Source organism: Megascapheus bottae, chromosome 7, assembly GCF_031878675.1.
Source record: "Megascapheus bottae isolate mThoBot1 chromosome 7, mThoBot2.hap1, whole genome shotgun sequence".
Taxonomy (NCBI): domain Eukaryota; kingdom Metazoa; phylum Chordata; class Mammalia; order Rodentia; family Geomyidae; genus Megascapheus; species Megascapheus bottae.
Window position 1 is genome coordinate 36,869,077 of NC_143515.1, and position 13,197 is coordinate 36,882,273.

The 13,197-nt window shown below is 37.5% G+C and overlaps 1 protein-coding gene across 1 annotated transcript; it reads left to right on the top strand.

Annotated features, from left to right (window-relative positions):
- The first annotated feature begins 174 nt into the window (after positions 1-174).
- On the top strand, positions 175-12,701 carry C1d (C1D nuclear receptor corepressor). Its single transcript, XM_090336143.1, has 5 exons — positions 175-231; positions 7,477-7,623; positions 8,557-8,623; positions 8,905-8,960; positions 11,759-12,701. The coding sequence occupies exons 2-5, from the start codon at positions 7,486-7,488 to the stop codon at positions 11,921-11,923; spliced, it is 426 nt and encodes a 141-aa protein (XP_090192269.1). The 5' UTR covers positions 175-231; positions 7,477-7,485; the 3' UTR covers positions 11,924-12,701.
- Positions 12,702-13,197: the final 496 nt, after the last annotated feature.

Here is a 13,197-nt window from a genome sequence, read left to right on the forward strand (position 1 = left end):
CTAGATAACGCCATCCAGAGACTTCCCCACCTCCCTCCACCATCCCGGGGCGGAGCGCAGTCGGGACACGCCTTCCTGCAGTGACCAACCAGAGGCCGAGGGGGCGGGGCTCGCCGCGTGAGGTCATCAGCGAGCGACGGCGCGCGCCGCAGGCAAAGAAGCCGGCGCGCCGAGCACTCGCGTCATCAGTGTTCGCCCGTCTTCCGGAAGACAGCGTTCCAAGCCGCTGAGGTAGCGTTCCGAGCTGGGGTGCCTGGGTTCCCACGAAACTGGATTTTTTTTTTTCCTCTTTCCTGAGACTTCACTTCATCCTCGGTCCAGACTAGGAGGAGGCATGGCGGGCCCTGTGGCTCGGGGTGCTGAGTGTCGGGGGTGGCAGGCTGCGTGCGTTCCTGGCGTCCCCCGGCCCTTCCTTTTTCTTCTTCGTGGGCGCGCCTTTCGCGAGACGGGAGGCCGACGCCGAGTTGTGTAGAGGAGCTCCTTGGCCTTGTGAGCATTCGTGATCCCAGCCTGCCCGCCGCCGCTCCGTTAGATCAGTTAGATCAGACTGGGTTCATTTTAACGCTCGGTTGAGATCCGTAGTCTTTTCTTCATGGCCCAGCAAGGTTTAGTGTAACTCAAGACTTCTGTCAGAAAATAGCCTTCGTGCGTTCATATTTGTTCATCCAACGTCAGTTTTGACTATCAACTTGTTCCTTTCCTAGTGAGATGGCATTGTCATCTGTTTGAACTGTCTGGTAGTAAATTCTTATATCTATCGATGGATCAGTCTTACCAATCAAAAAATAGTTCCTAATCTTCCCATTGAAGTTTTAAAACTCTGTGTTTGGTGGCAACGATAGAATCCATTCTTTGGTTGGGGATCAAAGCTATGACAGTATGAACAGCGTTAAAAAAAATTTTTTTTTTCAACCCAGGCATCGGTGGCTCACGCCTATAATCCTAGGAGGCTGAGATCTGAGGATCGCAGTTTGAAGCCAGCCTGTGTAAAAAAGCCTGTGACTCTTATCCCCAGTGAACTACTCAGAAAAAGCTGGAAACGGCAGTGTCTCAAGTGATAGAGCACCAGTCATGAGCAAAGAGAAACTCAGAAACAGCTCCCAGACTGGGAAGTTCAAGCCCCAGGATAGGCACACACACGAAAATCATTCTTAAAATCAAATGATGTGACAATTGCTTTAAATTAGTTACATTGCGTGTGTCTCAATTGAGAGGTAACACTTTTTTTAAATGGCTTTTCATATGTATTACTTCAAACGTTTGACACTTCCCTTCTCTATATAGTCCAAATTGGGTTAGGAATTCTGATTATTTTCACTTTAGTAAAATAACTAATAATACTACAAAATGTTTTGCATGTTCTGATGGCTTTATTGCTCTTACTCATTCAATCTGCACAACTACTGTAGATGCTATTTTTACTTTGTAGATGCAATAAATGTAATTAAATCCCAAATACTTTGGAAGGTAATTTTGCTTTGGTTGCTATGTCTACTAAATCTCCTTAATCACATTTGGAACTTATCTTCCTGTGGTATGAAACTATTCTAGGATTTGAAGCAGAGGAATATTGTGTCAAAGCTATTTATGGAGCACAATTATACTTTACAGCATTCTATGATTGTGAGTGGTGAAACATTGAACATAAGGAGACTACTCAAAGGCTTTTGAAACTGTAGTCTTTTAGAAAGGAAGTAAGATTCCTGGTGTGAGGAGATTAGGGAAACTATGTGGACAAGACTAATTGGATTTGGGATCCCTAGAAGGGAATCAGGAGTGATACTAAATTTCTGACTAGAGGGACAGTCTAGTAGAGAATGAGGAACTAACTGATGACTTCAGTTCCCTTTGGGATGCTTTATAGTCTTTTTTTTTTTTTTTTCTAGTTTAGAAAATTGGGCTCCTGTATTCAGCGAGAAGAGGGCCAGAGGAGTGACACTTAAATCTTGTAGGAATACTGGCCACGTCCCAACTCTATGTTTCTTAGCTCAGCCAGACTTTACTGAGGGATGAAGAGAAGCAAATTTTTCATGGGCTCTACATCTCTATCCATTTCTGCAGTTGATGCTTTAAGAGGAGAAAGTGGAGTGTTAGGAGGACTTCAGAACCTGGGAAGAGAATAAAGAGTGGGAAAGGTCTTCTTTTTCTGTCCTTGAAATGTACCTGGTTGTACATTGGTGTGCATCAGTTCTGGGGCTTGAACTTAGGGTCTGGGTGCTTCCCCTGAGTTTGTTTTGCTCAAAGCTAGGTTTGGCCACTTGAGCCACAGCCCCACTTCTGTCCTTTTTGGTAGTTGATTGGAGATAGTAATATTAGGCGAGTTAGATGTGTGAGTGATGTGGCACTTATTGAAGTGTTTGCTGTTGCTTCTGATTCCATAGCGTCATTGCTTGGTCCTAGAAACAGGAAATTTCTGCACTTTTGTTGTACAAGAAATAAATATTCAGGGACTACCTATAAGTAATTTGAATTGGGAGGAATTTTTGATAATGCAAGAGTCTTTATCTTTTCGTCTGCCTTGTGTTTATTTATTAATTTTAAATTTAGGAGCAAGGCAAGTGGTTTAGTTTAATAAGGGCAATTATTCATACTGTCTGTCAGTATTCACTCATCACAATTTAACAATAAATAATTGGTTGTATGTTAGAATTCAGGGTTAGGAAATAGTTGTAGGAAAAATCCCTACCATATTCTGAAGAGGGAAAATACTTTTTTTTTGCCAGTCCTTGCCCTTGAACTCAGTGCTGAGGCCTGAGCCCTGTCCTTGGGCTTTCTTAAGGCTAGAGCACTACCACTTCAGCCACAGTACCATTTCTGGCTGTTTTTCTATGTATGTGGTACTGAGGGATCAAACCCAGGTCTTTGTGCATGCTAGGCAAGCACTCTACCACTAAGCTAAATTCCTAGCACAATACTTTTTTTTTTTTAAACCTGCAGTGGGGACTGAACTCAGAGCCTAGGCACTTTCCCTGAACTTCTTTTTACTCAAGGTTAGCCCTCTACCCTTTGAGCCACAGTACTACTTTTCACTTTTTCTGAGTAGTCTAGTGGAGATAAAAGTCTCATGAACTTTTTTGCCCAAGCTGGCTTTGAACCTGATTCTCAGATCTCAGCCTACTGAGTCATGAGCTACTGGTGCCCTGCTGAAAATAGTTTTTAATAGGAAGACTGGAAAGCATTCACATTTAAATAAAGACATTTTGTGATTTAAAAATACTTTCAGGGCTGGGAGTTTGGCTTAGTGGTAGAGTGCTTGTCTAGCATGCACGAAGACCTGGCTATGTTCTGATTCCTCGGTACCACATACATAGAAAAAGCCAGAAGTGGTGCTGTGGCTCAAATGGTAGGGTTCTAGCTGTAAGGAAAAAACCCTGAAACAGTGCTCAGACCCTGAGCTCAAGCTCAGGACTGGTGCAAAAAATAATTAAATAAATAAAAAAGGGGCCGGGAGTTTGGTCTAGTGGTAGAGTGCTTGCCTAGCATGCACGAAGACCCGGGTTCAATTCCTCGGTACCACATACATAGAAAAAAGCCGGAAGTGGTGCTGAGGCTCAAGTGGTAGAGCTCTAGCCTTGAGAAAGTCCAAGGACAGTGCTCAGGTCCTGAACTCAAGCCCACGACTGGCAATAAATAAATAAATAAAAATACTTTCAATGGAAATATGCCTCTATTTGAACTTAATGATTATTTTTATTACTATTTTAATACATGCTTTTTGAAATAAAATTTAAACAGCAAAGAGTATGCTTTGATTCTATTTTTTAATCTTTGCCTCATCTCAGAGTATGTCTGATTTTTCAGTACATCTTTCTAGATGTCTTTTAAAAAAAATATTACATTTTATTATTTACATTATTTCATGGCTTCCCTTCCCCCCTTCTCATCAAGTATCACTAATATAGACTGGTTTCTTTAATAGATATATAATAGTTCCAAAAATGTGTGATGTGTGTATTATAATTCATTTAGCAGTTTCCTATGGATGAATATTCATTCTTTGTTATTGTTGGTCATGGGACTTGCACTCTTTGGGCCTGGGCGTTGTCCCTGAACTCTTCAGTTCAAGGCTACCACCCTACCCCTGGAGCCACAGTGCCACTTCTGTTTTTTTGGTGGTCCCCAGGACTGGTTAAACAACAACAACATAAAAGGTTTATTGATATAGTTAACTTTCTTAGGTAATAAATGAACAAAATAACACACTTTTGAGCCATAGTAGGGCGTGGAAGGGTGGAAACAGTGAGAGAAAGAATTTGCATTTTTAAATGGGGGGGGTGCGTGGAAATGTTCTTTAGGAGGTGACAACAGAGTGGAGGTCTGGTGAAGGTGATATAATGAGCTCCTGAATCTCGTTGGTTAGGAAAGAAAAAGAATATTCTAGGGAAGGAAGGAGAAACCTGAAGGCCCTAAGGTAGGCACAATTCCTGTTGATTGAGGAAAAGAGCTGGGAAGATGCTGTGGCTGGAGTGACATGAAGAAAAGGAAAGTGGGTGAAAATGATTTTTCACGAGGTGATTAAGAAGTTAGGGAATATTTTGTTGGCTGTTTCAGGTAACTGTGAGCATCTTTCCTTTTACTCCAAGTGAGATGGCAAGCCTTTGAATGTTTCTGAACAAAGGTATTGATCTGATTTGCATCTTGAAGGACCATTTTGCTTGTTTGATGAGACTGTCACATTGAACGTTGAGCAAGTTGTGATGGTGTTTTGGAGAAGTATGGTAGCAGAAAAGGTAGGAAGGGATTAATTCTGTATATATATTATATATAATATATACATACACATATGCAGCATATATACATACATATGTATACACACAAATATACACACACACATACATACATACATACATACATACACCAAGATAAAACTGTTAAAGATCTCAGGGAAATTTTGCATCTGAACAGATTGAAAATTGGGTCTGAGTAATTGGATATCTGTCACGAAACCAAACGTAGAAGACTTCAGGATGGAATATTAGGAATTTGGGCAAGTTACATTTGAGATTTTACTAGATGTCCAGCTAGAGATATGGAGGAAGCTGCTGGAAATGTAAATGTAGAGTTCATTGAGGAAGTCAGGGATAGAGAAGTAAACCTGGGAGTTATCAGGTTGCAATACACATTAAAATTATGTATTCATCTAGGAGTAACATAAAGGAGAAAAGGTAGCTGTGGACAGCTAAGTTTTAGGCCCTTCAAAGTTAAGAGACTGAGTATATGAGAAGGATGAGAAAAAGGCCAGTGAGACTGAAGACTAAGAAGATGTGATATCCTAGGAATCAAAAGGAAGGGGTCAATGCATTATACTACTGAGAACTAGACTTGGTCATTTAGTTTAACAGTGTGGCAGTTCTGAATGAAAAAGAAGGGACCTGTTTGTAGATCTGAGGTGAGTTAGACTGTAGCATTACCCTTCCCTCCAGGAGCTTATACTGTGGAGGAGATAGGAAATAGGGCTTTAGTCTGGAGGATATGTGAGTCATCTTTCACTTACTGTCCTAAGAGTTTACTTAGGACAGCTTTATTTTATTTGTTTTTTGCCTATACTGGGGCTTGAACTCAGGGTCTGGGCACTGGCCTTGAGCTTTCTCAAGGCTACTGCTCTACCACTTGAGCTGCAGTACCACTTTCAGCTTTTTCTGTGTATGTGGTACCAGGGAATCGAACCCAGAGCTCTGTGCATGCTAGGCAAGCACTCTACCACTAAGCCACACTCACTTTCATTCCATATTCGGTTGGCCCTGTTGCTTTTGAGTTTGTAGTAAGTCAGAACTTCATGGTGAGAAGTGTATGGTGGAGCAGAGCTGCCTACCTCATGATGGCTGAGAAACCAACAGAAGAGGGACTGAAATTGCAATATCTCTTTCAAGGGCACACTCCCACTGATTTAACTTTCTTCCTCTGGCTTTATTTAAAGGTTGTATGGCCTTTGGACCTTTGAGGCTAGACCATGGTGGCTCATGCTTACAGTGCTAGCTATTAAGGAGGCCGAGATTGGGAGGATTATGCTTTGAGGCTAGCCCACACAATAGGTTACCTAGACCCCATCTCAAAAAAAGCTGGTTATGTTGATGCATACCAGCCACACAGCAAGGCCTAAAGTAGGGGATCACAGTACAGGCCAGCCTAGGCAAGGAATAACAAGATCCTATATGAAAAATAAAGCCAAAAATCCTGGAGAGCATGGCTCAAAGGATAGTGTGCCTACCTAGTAAGCAAAAAGGCTCAAGTTCAAGCATAAGTACTGCCAAAAAAAAAAAAAAAGACCTGTAAACCATCAGGGGGAGATACAAAGCCAAGTACTTTTATTTCATGTTTTAGATGTTTTTAGCTCTGGAAAATTAGCTAACAAAGGGAAAAGAGAATTGAGAATGTGTGTGTGGGAGGGGGGGGCAGAGAACAATTTGAGTGTTCCACTTTAATGCATTTATATTCATATGTACAAGGATTTTTGTAGAACGGGCACTTCAAAATAATTTCCTGAGTCAAAAGGTATGTGCACTAAAACAGTCGATACCAATTTATATTCTACCTGTAGTGTTTAGCCTTGCTAACATCGAGCATTCCTAATCCTTGCAGCTGGGAATGTGGCTTGCATGAGGCCCTGGGATTGATTCCTTGGTACCACATAAACAAAAAATGAGTATTTAAGAAAATAAAATTGTTGCTAACCTAATAGATGATGGTATTTTAAAAATTATTTTAGCTTGTTTTACTGCTTTATTTTCTCTCTTCTCCCGTGTGTGTGTGTGTGTGTGTGTGTGTGTGTGTGTGTGTGTGTGTGTGTGTTTGGGTGTGTGTGTTTGGGTGTTTGGCTGGTACTAGGATTACTAGGATTTGAACTCAGGGCCTTGTGCTTGCTTGTCTGGTGCTCTACCCTTTTGGAAATACATCTCATGGACTTTTCTGCCTGGGCTGGCTTTGAACTGTAATTGGAGAAGAGTCTCATCAACTTCCCTGCCTGGCTGGCTTTGAGCTATGATTCTCGTCTCTTACCCTCCTGAGTAGGATTATAGGCATAAGTCATAGGTGCTTGGCATTCTTTTAGTGCCTTTAAAGCAAATTAAATTACTTTCCCTTTCCCCTTCTCCCTCCCCTCCCCTAACCCCCCTCTCTCTTTTTCTTTTTCTCTCAAGGCTTAGGACCTGTGAGATGTGTGCTCCACTGCTTAAGCCCCACCCCTAGCTCTGTTTTGCTTTATTTTTATTTTAGTTTTAGGTTTTTCCTATTCCTGTATGGCAGTCTTCTACCTAACTTCTCATGTAGCTTGAATTACAGATGTGTACCATCACACCTGGTTTGAGATGGAGGTCTCTCTAGAATTTTTCCTTGACTGGCCTCCAAGTATATGGTTCTCCACCTTGTGGATGGTTGGTATTACAGAGGTGACATATGCTTGGTCCAAATTTTGTCTTAAACTAAAAATCTTGAATACAAATTTTAAGAATTTATTTATGTTTTTTATATATTTTACAGTTGATCATAATGGCAAGTGAAGAAATTAATGAAGACTATCCAGTAGAAATTCATGATTATTTATCAACCTTTGAAAACTCCATTGGTGCTGTGGATGAGATGCTGAAGACCATGATGTCTGTTTCTAGAAATGAGTTGTTAAAGAAGGTATGTTAAGAATGTAATTCCTTGGCTGTGTACCAGTGGCTCAAGCCTTTAATTCTAGCTGCTCAGGAGGCTGAGATCTGAGGATCGTCATTTAAAGACAGCTGGGGTAGGAAAGTCTGTGAGACTTTCTAATCTCCAATTACCACCTCCCATTGTGGATCTGTGGCGCTGTGCCTTGAGTGGTAGAGCAATAGCTTTGAGCAAAAAGTTTAAGCCCCCGGACTAGCACCAAAAAAAAAAAAAAGGAAAGAAAGCAAAGAAGTGGGGGGAAGGAAGAATGTATTTCCTAAAAATGAATTTCATAAGACAAAGTTGTTTTATAAAACATATAGAAGAAACAATGGTTTATAATAGAAGCTTCCTTCTCCCCCTTTCAATTTTACAACTATTTGGGTATATTTAGGGGAAAAGATCAAACAAAACTTAAGCCTTAAGGAAATGCTTTCTGTCGTTTAATTTTGACTTGATTTTAAAAAACAAAGAACATTCTTTTTGACAGATTTTATCTTTGGCCTTTTAAATATTATAAGGATTTTATCAGGGTTTCTGGAGACTCTATAGGATAAAATCAGTAAATTGACTTTGACAGTCTAAACCAAATCTTATTATGTTTCTTCTGTCTTTGGTATTGCCTAAGCATTTTAGCCCACAACTTCTGTACATAAATGTATCATGTACATGTTTATATTGAAAAATTACTTTTGACATAAAATTCCAGATCATAACTCATAGAATTAAAGTAATTCAGAAGAATTTTCTTGGATTGTATACGTTCTTTTTTTAACTTGAAGTGAAAATTTGTTAGCAAAGATCACTGTTTAAGTCAACTTATATCCAGATCATTTATTTGATTTTAGAAAGAAAAAAATTCTGAAATATATTTGTGCTTAGTGTTCTAAGTTTGTGTTCACATTTTTTTAAATTTTTCATTAGTTGGACCCACTCGAACAAGCAAAAGTGGATTTAGTTTCTGCATACACATTAAACTCAATGTTTTGGGGTACGTATATATATTACTTTGGAAGTAATTAGAAAATAAGTTTTTGCGTTAAAGTTGATTTGTTTTTTCAATGCTAGCAACTTATATATAATTATACTTTGTGGCAATTTTAATAGTTTGATACTTTTATATTAGAATACTAAATTTAATATTTCACAAATGGACTAGTTTAAATTTTCCTTAACTATGCAACTTTTTTATAAGTAATTATTTTTTTAAGATAGGAACACTCTTATTCATATTTTTAAATTATTTTATCTCATTAAATCTTTCTCTTACAGTTTATTTGGCTACTCAAGGAGTTAATCCTAAAGAACATCCAGTAAAACAAGAATTGGTGAGATTTCAGTTAATTTCTCTTATCTACTTCTTGTTGTAGTGTTCTTGAAGTTTCAGTTATACTCTATTATCATCTAGTTATTAAGAACAAAATTCAATTTGAAATTATGCTGATGAGCCAGATCTGATCATGTTTTCTTATTTTCCTTCTCCTACATTTCTCAGAGTATTAGTGTTCCATATACTATATAAATCTCTGGATGGGAAAATGTTACAATTTAGTAATTATTTATAACTTTTACATTATTTTCCTATAAATTCTTAAAATCTTGCTCATCTCCAGGCTACATTTTTTTAAACTTTTACACAATTCTTAAAAGTATATTCACTTGATTTACTAGCAAAGACGGGAAAGTTTCTCCCCCACCTTTTCAATTCCACCATTAATTCATTTTCTCAGCAGTAAAGAATCCAGTTCAGCAACAAAGCTAAAAGCTTTTTTGGCACCAGCTATATGTGTACTGTCCAGTAATTCTGCATTAGTGACATATTTACAACCTGTAGTAAATCTTCCAGGTTTGTCTTTGTATTCCATTTAGATGTATAAGTACAGTATATAAAGTCTGATATCTTGGGGTTTTTTGCTGACTTCAAATATTAAATCAGATCATTCAATTTGAAGGGACAAATTAGAAATCAGACTTATGGTTCCCTTCTTGACTTGGCTTTATGAATACAAATATTAATACATTTATTTTTTGTATTTCTAAAATACAAAGTAGATATAATGTGAAATATGCTTGACATTGTATTGTTCTTGTCAAGTCTTATGTAGTTGATATGTATGTTGCTTAAAACAGTAAAGCAGTTGATTATTTTTTAAAAATGCAATTAGTTACTAAGGAGTTGTAGCGAGGGGTTACAATTCCATGTCAGGTAATGAATAATGTCACACTTCCCTTTGTTTTTCCCCAGTTTCCCCATCCTGTCCCTGCCCACAAGTTTCATAGTTCATTTTTTACATATTGTATATTGAATACCATGACTGCATTTGTTCAGTCTACCTCCCTCCTTATCTGTGCCCACTTATTGCCACCACTAAAAAGACAAAAAGAAAAACAAAACACAACCAAAACCAACATCAACAATAATGACTAAACCAGATCTGTTGTTTTCATTCTTTTAAATGTTTAGACTAAGATATTTTCTTCTTTTAAAGTTCTTGAGAGGAAAATTATTTTAAAGCATAGTAAGTACTTTAAAAACATTTAAAGCAAGATTAGAAAGCAAGATGATATTCGGCTTGACTTATAATACTGTCGTTAACCCGTAAGGAAGTATAGGTTGTATCAGTTGTTTTTAGCTTTCTAATACGGACCTTACATTTATAAAATTCCTTTATTCCCCTTTGACATTAAGTTAGATTACTCAGTACTATCTTTGTAAAAGGATAAGATCATTTGTCTTTTCTCTGATAAGCCACTTTATAGAGGAGTACATTAAGATTTCCAACAAAGGATAGCAAATAAAAAGCATTCTAGAATCTATTCCCCTTTTCTGACCTTGTGGCAGACATTACTTACTGACCACAGAATTAGTGTACTATAAGAAACCTATTTGTTATATACATCACTAATGAGGAAAGGCATTGCAAACGTCATTTATTTTGTTGATTCAATAGCTGAGTGCCTGTTACAAGCCAGACATTATTTCCAAATGAGGTAATTTCTTGGTGAACAGAAATGAAGAATGTGACTGGTACCACATTAGATGGAAAGACAATAAATAGTAAATATATATGCATATATAGTGCACTAAAATTATGTTATGGGAAAAAAGGAAAAATAGAGCCAGCATACAAGGGGTTGGTAAATGTGGATAGGGCTGAAATTTTAAGCGGTCTGGGCCTCACTGACATGGTTGGCTGTTGAGAAGGTCACAGGAGGAAGTAACTGGGGAGCTATTTGAGGAAGATGTTCCTGTTCAGAGGAATGAATAAACAGGGCAAAGGCTGTGTACGTATGTTATATGTGGGAGCATATGTCATGTGTATGTGTGAGAACTGGCTTTTCCACTACTCTTAGAAATTGGCAGTTTAGATTTTTGAGTAGAGTTACTTATAATAAAAAGAATCAGAGGTTCTGTATTTTTCTGTGTATTATTTATGCAACTGTTTTGATTATTTTAATGAAACCTGCTTTTAAGCAGTGATCAATCATTCTGCTATTTTATGGCTCTCATCAGCTTTATTTCTCCATTTGAAGTATAGGATAGCCATTTATGCTGATTAATGGACTCAGAAAATTCAAAGTGGTCTAGTACCGTATTATGTTTCTCACCTTGTAAAGTCTGATTAAAACTGTATATTTTATTAGAAAATTTCATACCCTTATCAATCAAAATCATTAAATTGCATGAAAGATCTTGTAGATGGTAACATAAAAGACTAGTAACTAAACATGGCCTCATGTGTTTTGTTTAGAAAATTGGCAAAAAAATAAAATTGGTAATTGGTAGGTTGCAAGTATATGAGGCATCAGACTTCAGATTTTAGACTGTAGGTATAAAATAGTTAACATGTAGATTTAGACTTATGGCAATTTTAATAAAAGTATAACCACAATTAACATTTCAGTGTTTATCTTTGTAGTGATGTTTTACTGTGGTATCTGTCTTTCCCTTAAGACTGTGCACTCCGCGAAAGCACAGAGCATGTTTATCCTGTTCATTATGGACCTGTGCACTTAACGGGCACTAAATCTATAGCTGTTGAATTTCACTGTGGTATGGTATAATAAAACTTAGTAAAGGTGAACAGCTCAGTAAATCCATTGCTTTTTTATTTTTATCTCTAAGGAAAGAATCCGAGTGTATATGAACAGAGTCAAGGAAATATCAGACAAGAAAAAGTCTGCCAAGCTAGACAAAGGTGCAGCTTCAAGATTTGTTAAAAATGCCCTCTGGGAACCAAAATCTAAAAAACTGTCAAAAGTTGCTACTAAAGGAAAAAGCAAAAATTAACTTTGGGGTTTTATTGTATACATATTCAAAAAGTACATCATTTTTATTGTTTTCACAAGAGTAATGAGTATGTTGTTTAAATGTGTTCCTTTAAAAATTCATGTGTATTCTGACTTCAAACCTATAAATTCAAATGTATTTACACTTTAAATGTATAATGCTGAATTTATTTTTCCCTGAGAAAGACTAGGGTTTCCTGTAGAATATCATCAAGTTTTAACATTGTGAGACAGTTCTATAGCTTTACTACTTCTTTCAGTATGACACTTATTTAGGTAATCTTGGACTTACCATCTTGTCAGTAACTGTGAAATTTAAGGTGAATATTCATTGTAAACATATGTGTTATTTTAAATGATGTGGCCTTGTGGAATATGCTCTTTGTATGTAGAAGATATAAGAATGTCTCTTGTTATTGATTTGAAGAAGGAATGAAGTGACCAAAATGTCCACTTTTTTGTGTAGTTAACTCATCATGCTTTTTTTAATTTTAGGAATTGCTTTCTTCATATTCAGAGTATGAAGTTAAAACTTTAAGGTTGTGCTTGAATTCTTGGCATGTTGCCTTGAAAATATAAAATAGATTCTTACAGTTCAGAAAGTTGTGTTTTATTTTTAATGTTTTTCTTATTATAAAAATGATGTGCAGAGGCATTACAGTTACATAGATACCGTGTACATTTCTTTTTAGACAATGTCACCCTTCTTTCTGTCTTTCCCAGGGGGCATGTTTTGATCCAATATTGAGCAATAAAGATGGTAAATGCTGTGTGACTGACTTTTCTGTTCTTTCTTGAGTAAATATACCCTTCGAATTAGGAAGATAGATCTTAGAAATATTGAATAGGGAGAAAAACTCAGGAATTTTCTTTTCAGTTCTGTTGGCCTCAGGTTTTCTTAGTTTTTTTTTTTTTTTTTTGCTGTTATTGTGTGGTGGCTCACGCCTGTAATTCTAGCTTCTCAGGAGGCTGAGATCTGAGGATCAAGGTTCAAAGCCAGCCTGGGCACTAAAGAACCTGAGACTCTTATCTACAATTAACTTCTAGAAAATAGGGAAGTAGGGCTTGGCTCAAGGGTAGGGCAGTAGCCTGGAGCTGAAATGCTCAGAGACAACACCCAAGGCCCAGGGATAGGGTGGTATCCTGGAGCTGAAGAGCTCAGGGACAGCGCCCATGCTGAGTTCAAGCCCCATGACTCACACACACAAAAATAAAAATAAAGGTGACGAATAGAGGGATTATAGTTATAGAGTTATGGAAATCTGGTAGTGAGTA

Bases quoted from the DNA above. Each gene is read 5' to 3' on its own strand.
- C1d (XM_090336143.1), top strand. From the start codon at position 7,486: ATGGCAAGTGAAGAAATTAATGAAGACTATCCAGTAGAAATTCATGAT. The intron at 7,624-8,556 runs GTATGTTAAGAA...ATTTTTCATTAG, and splicing joins GAAATGAGTTGTTAAAGAAG to TTGGACCCACTCGAACAAGC. The intron at 8,961-11,758 runs GTGAGATTTCAG...TTTATCTCTAAG, and splicing joins ATCCAGTAAAACAAGAATTG to GAAAGAATCCGAGTGTATAT.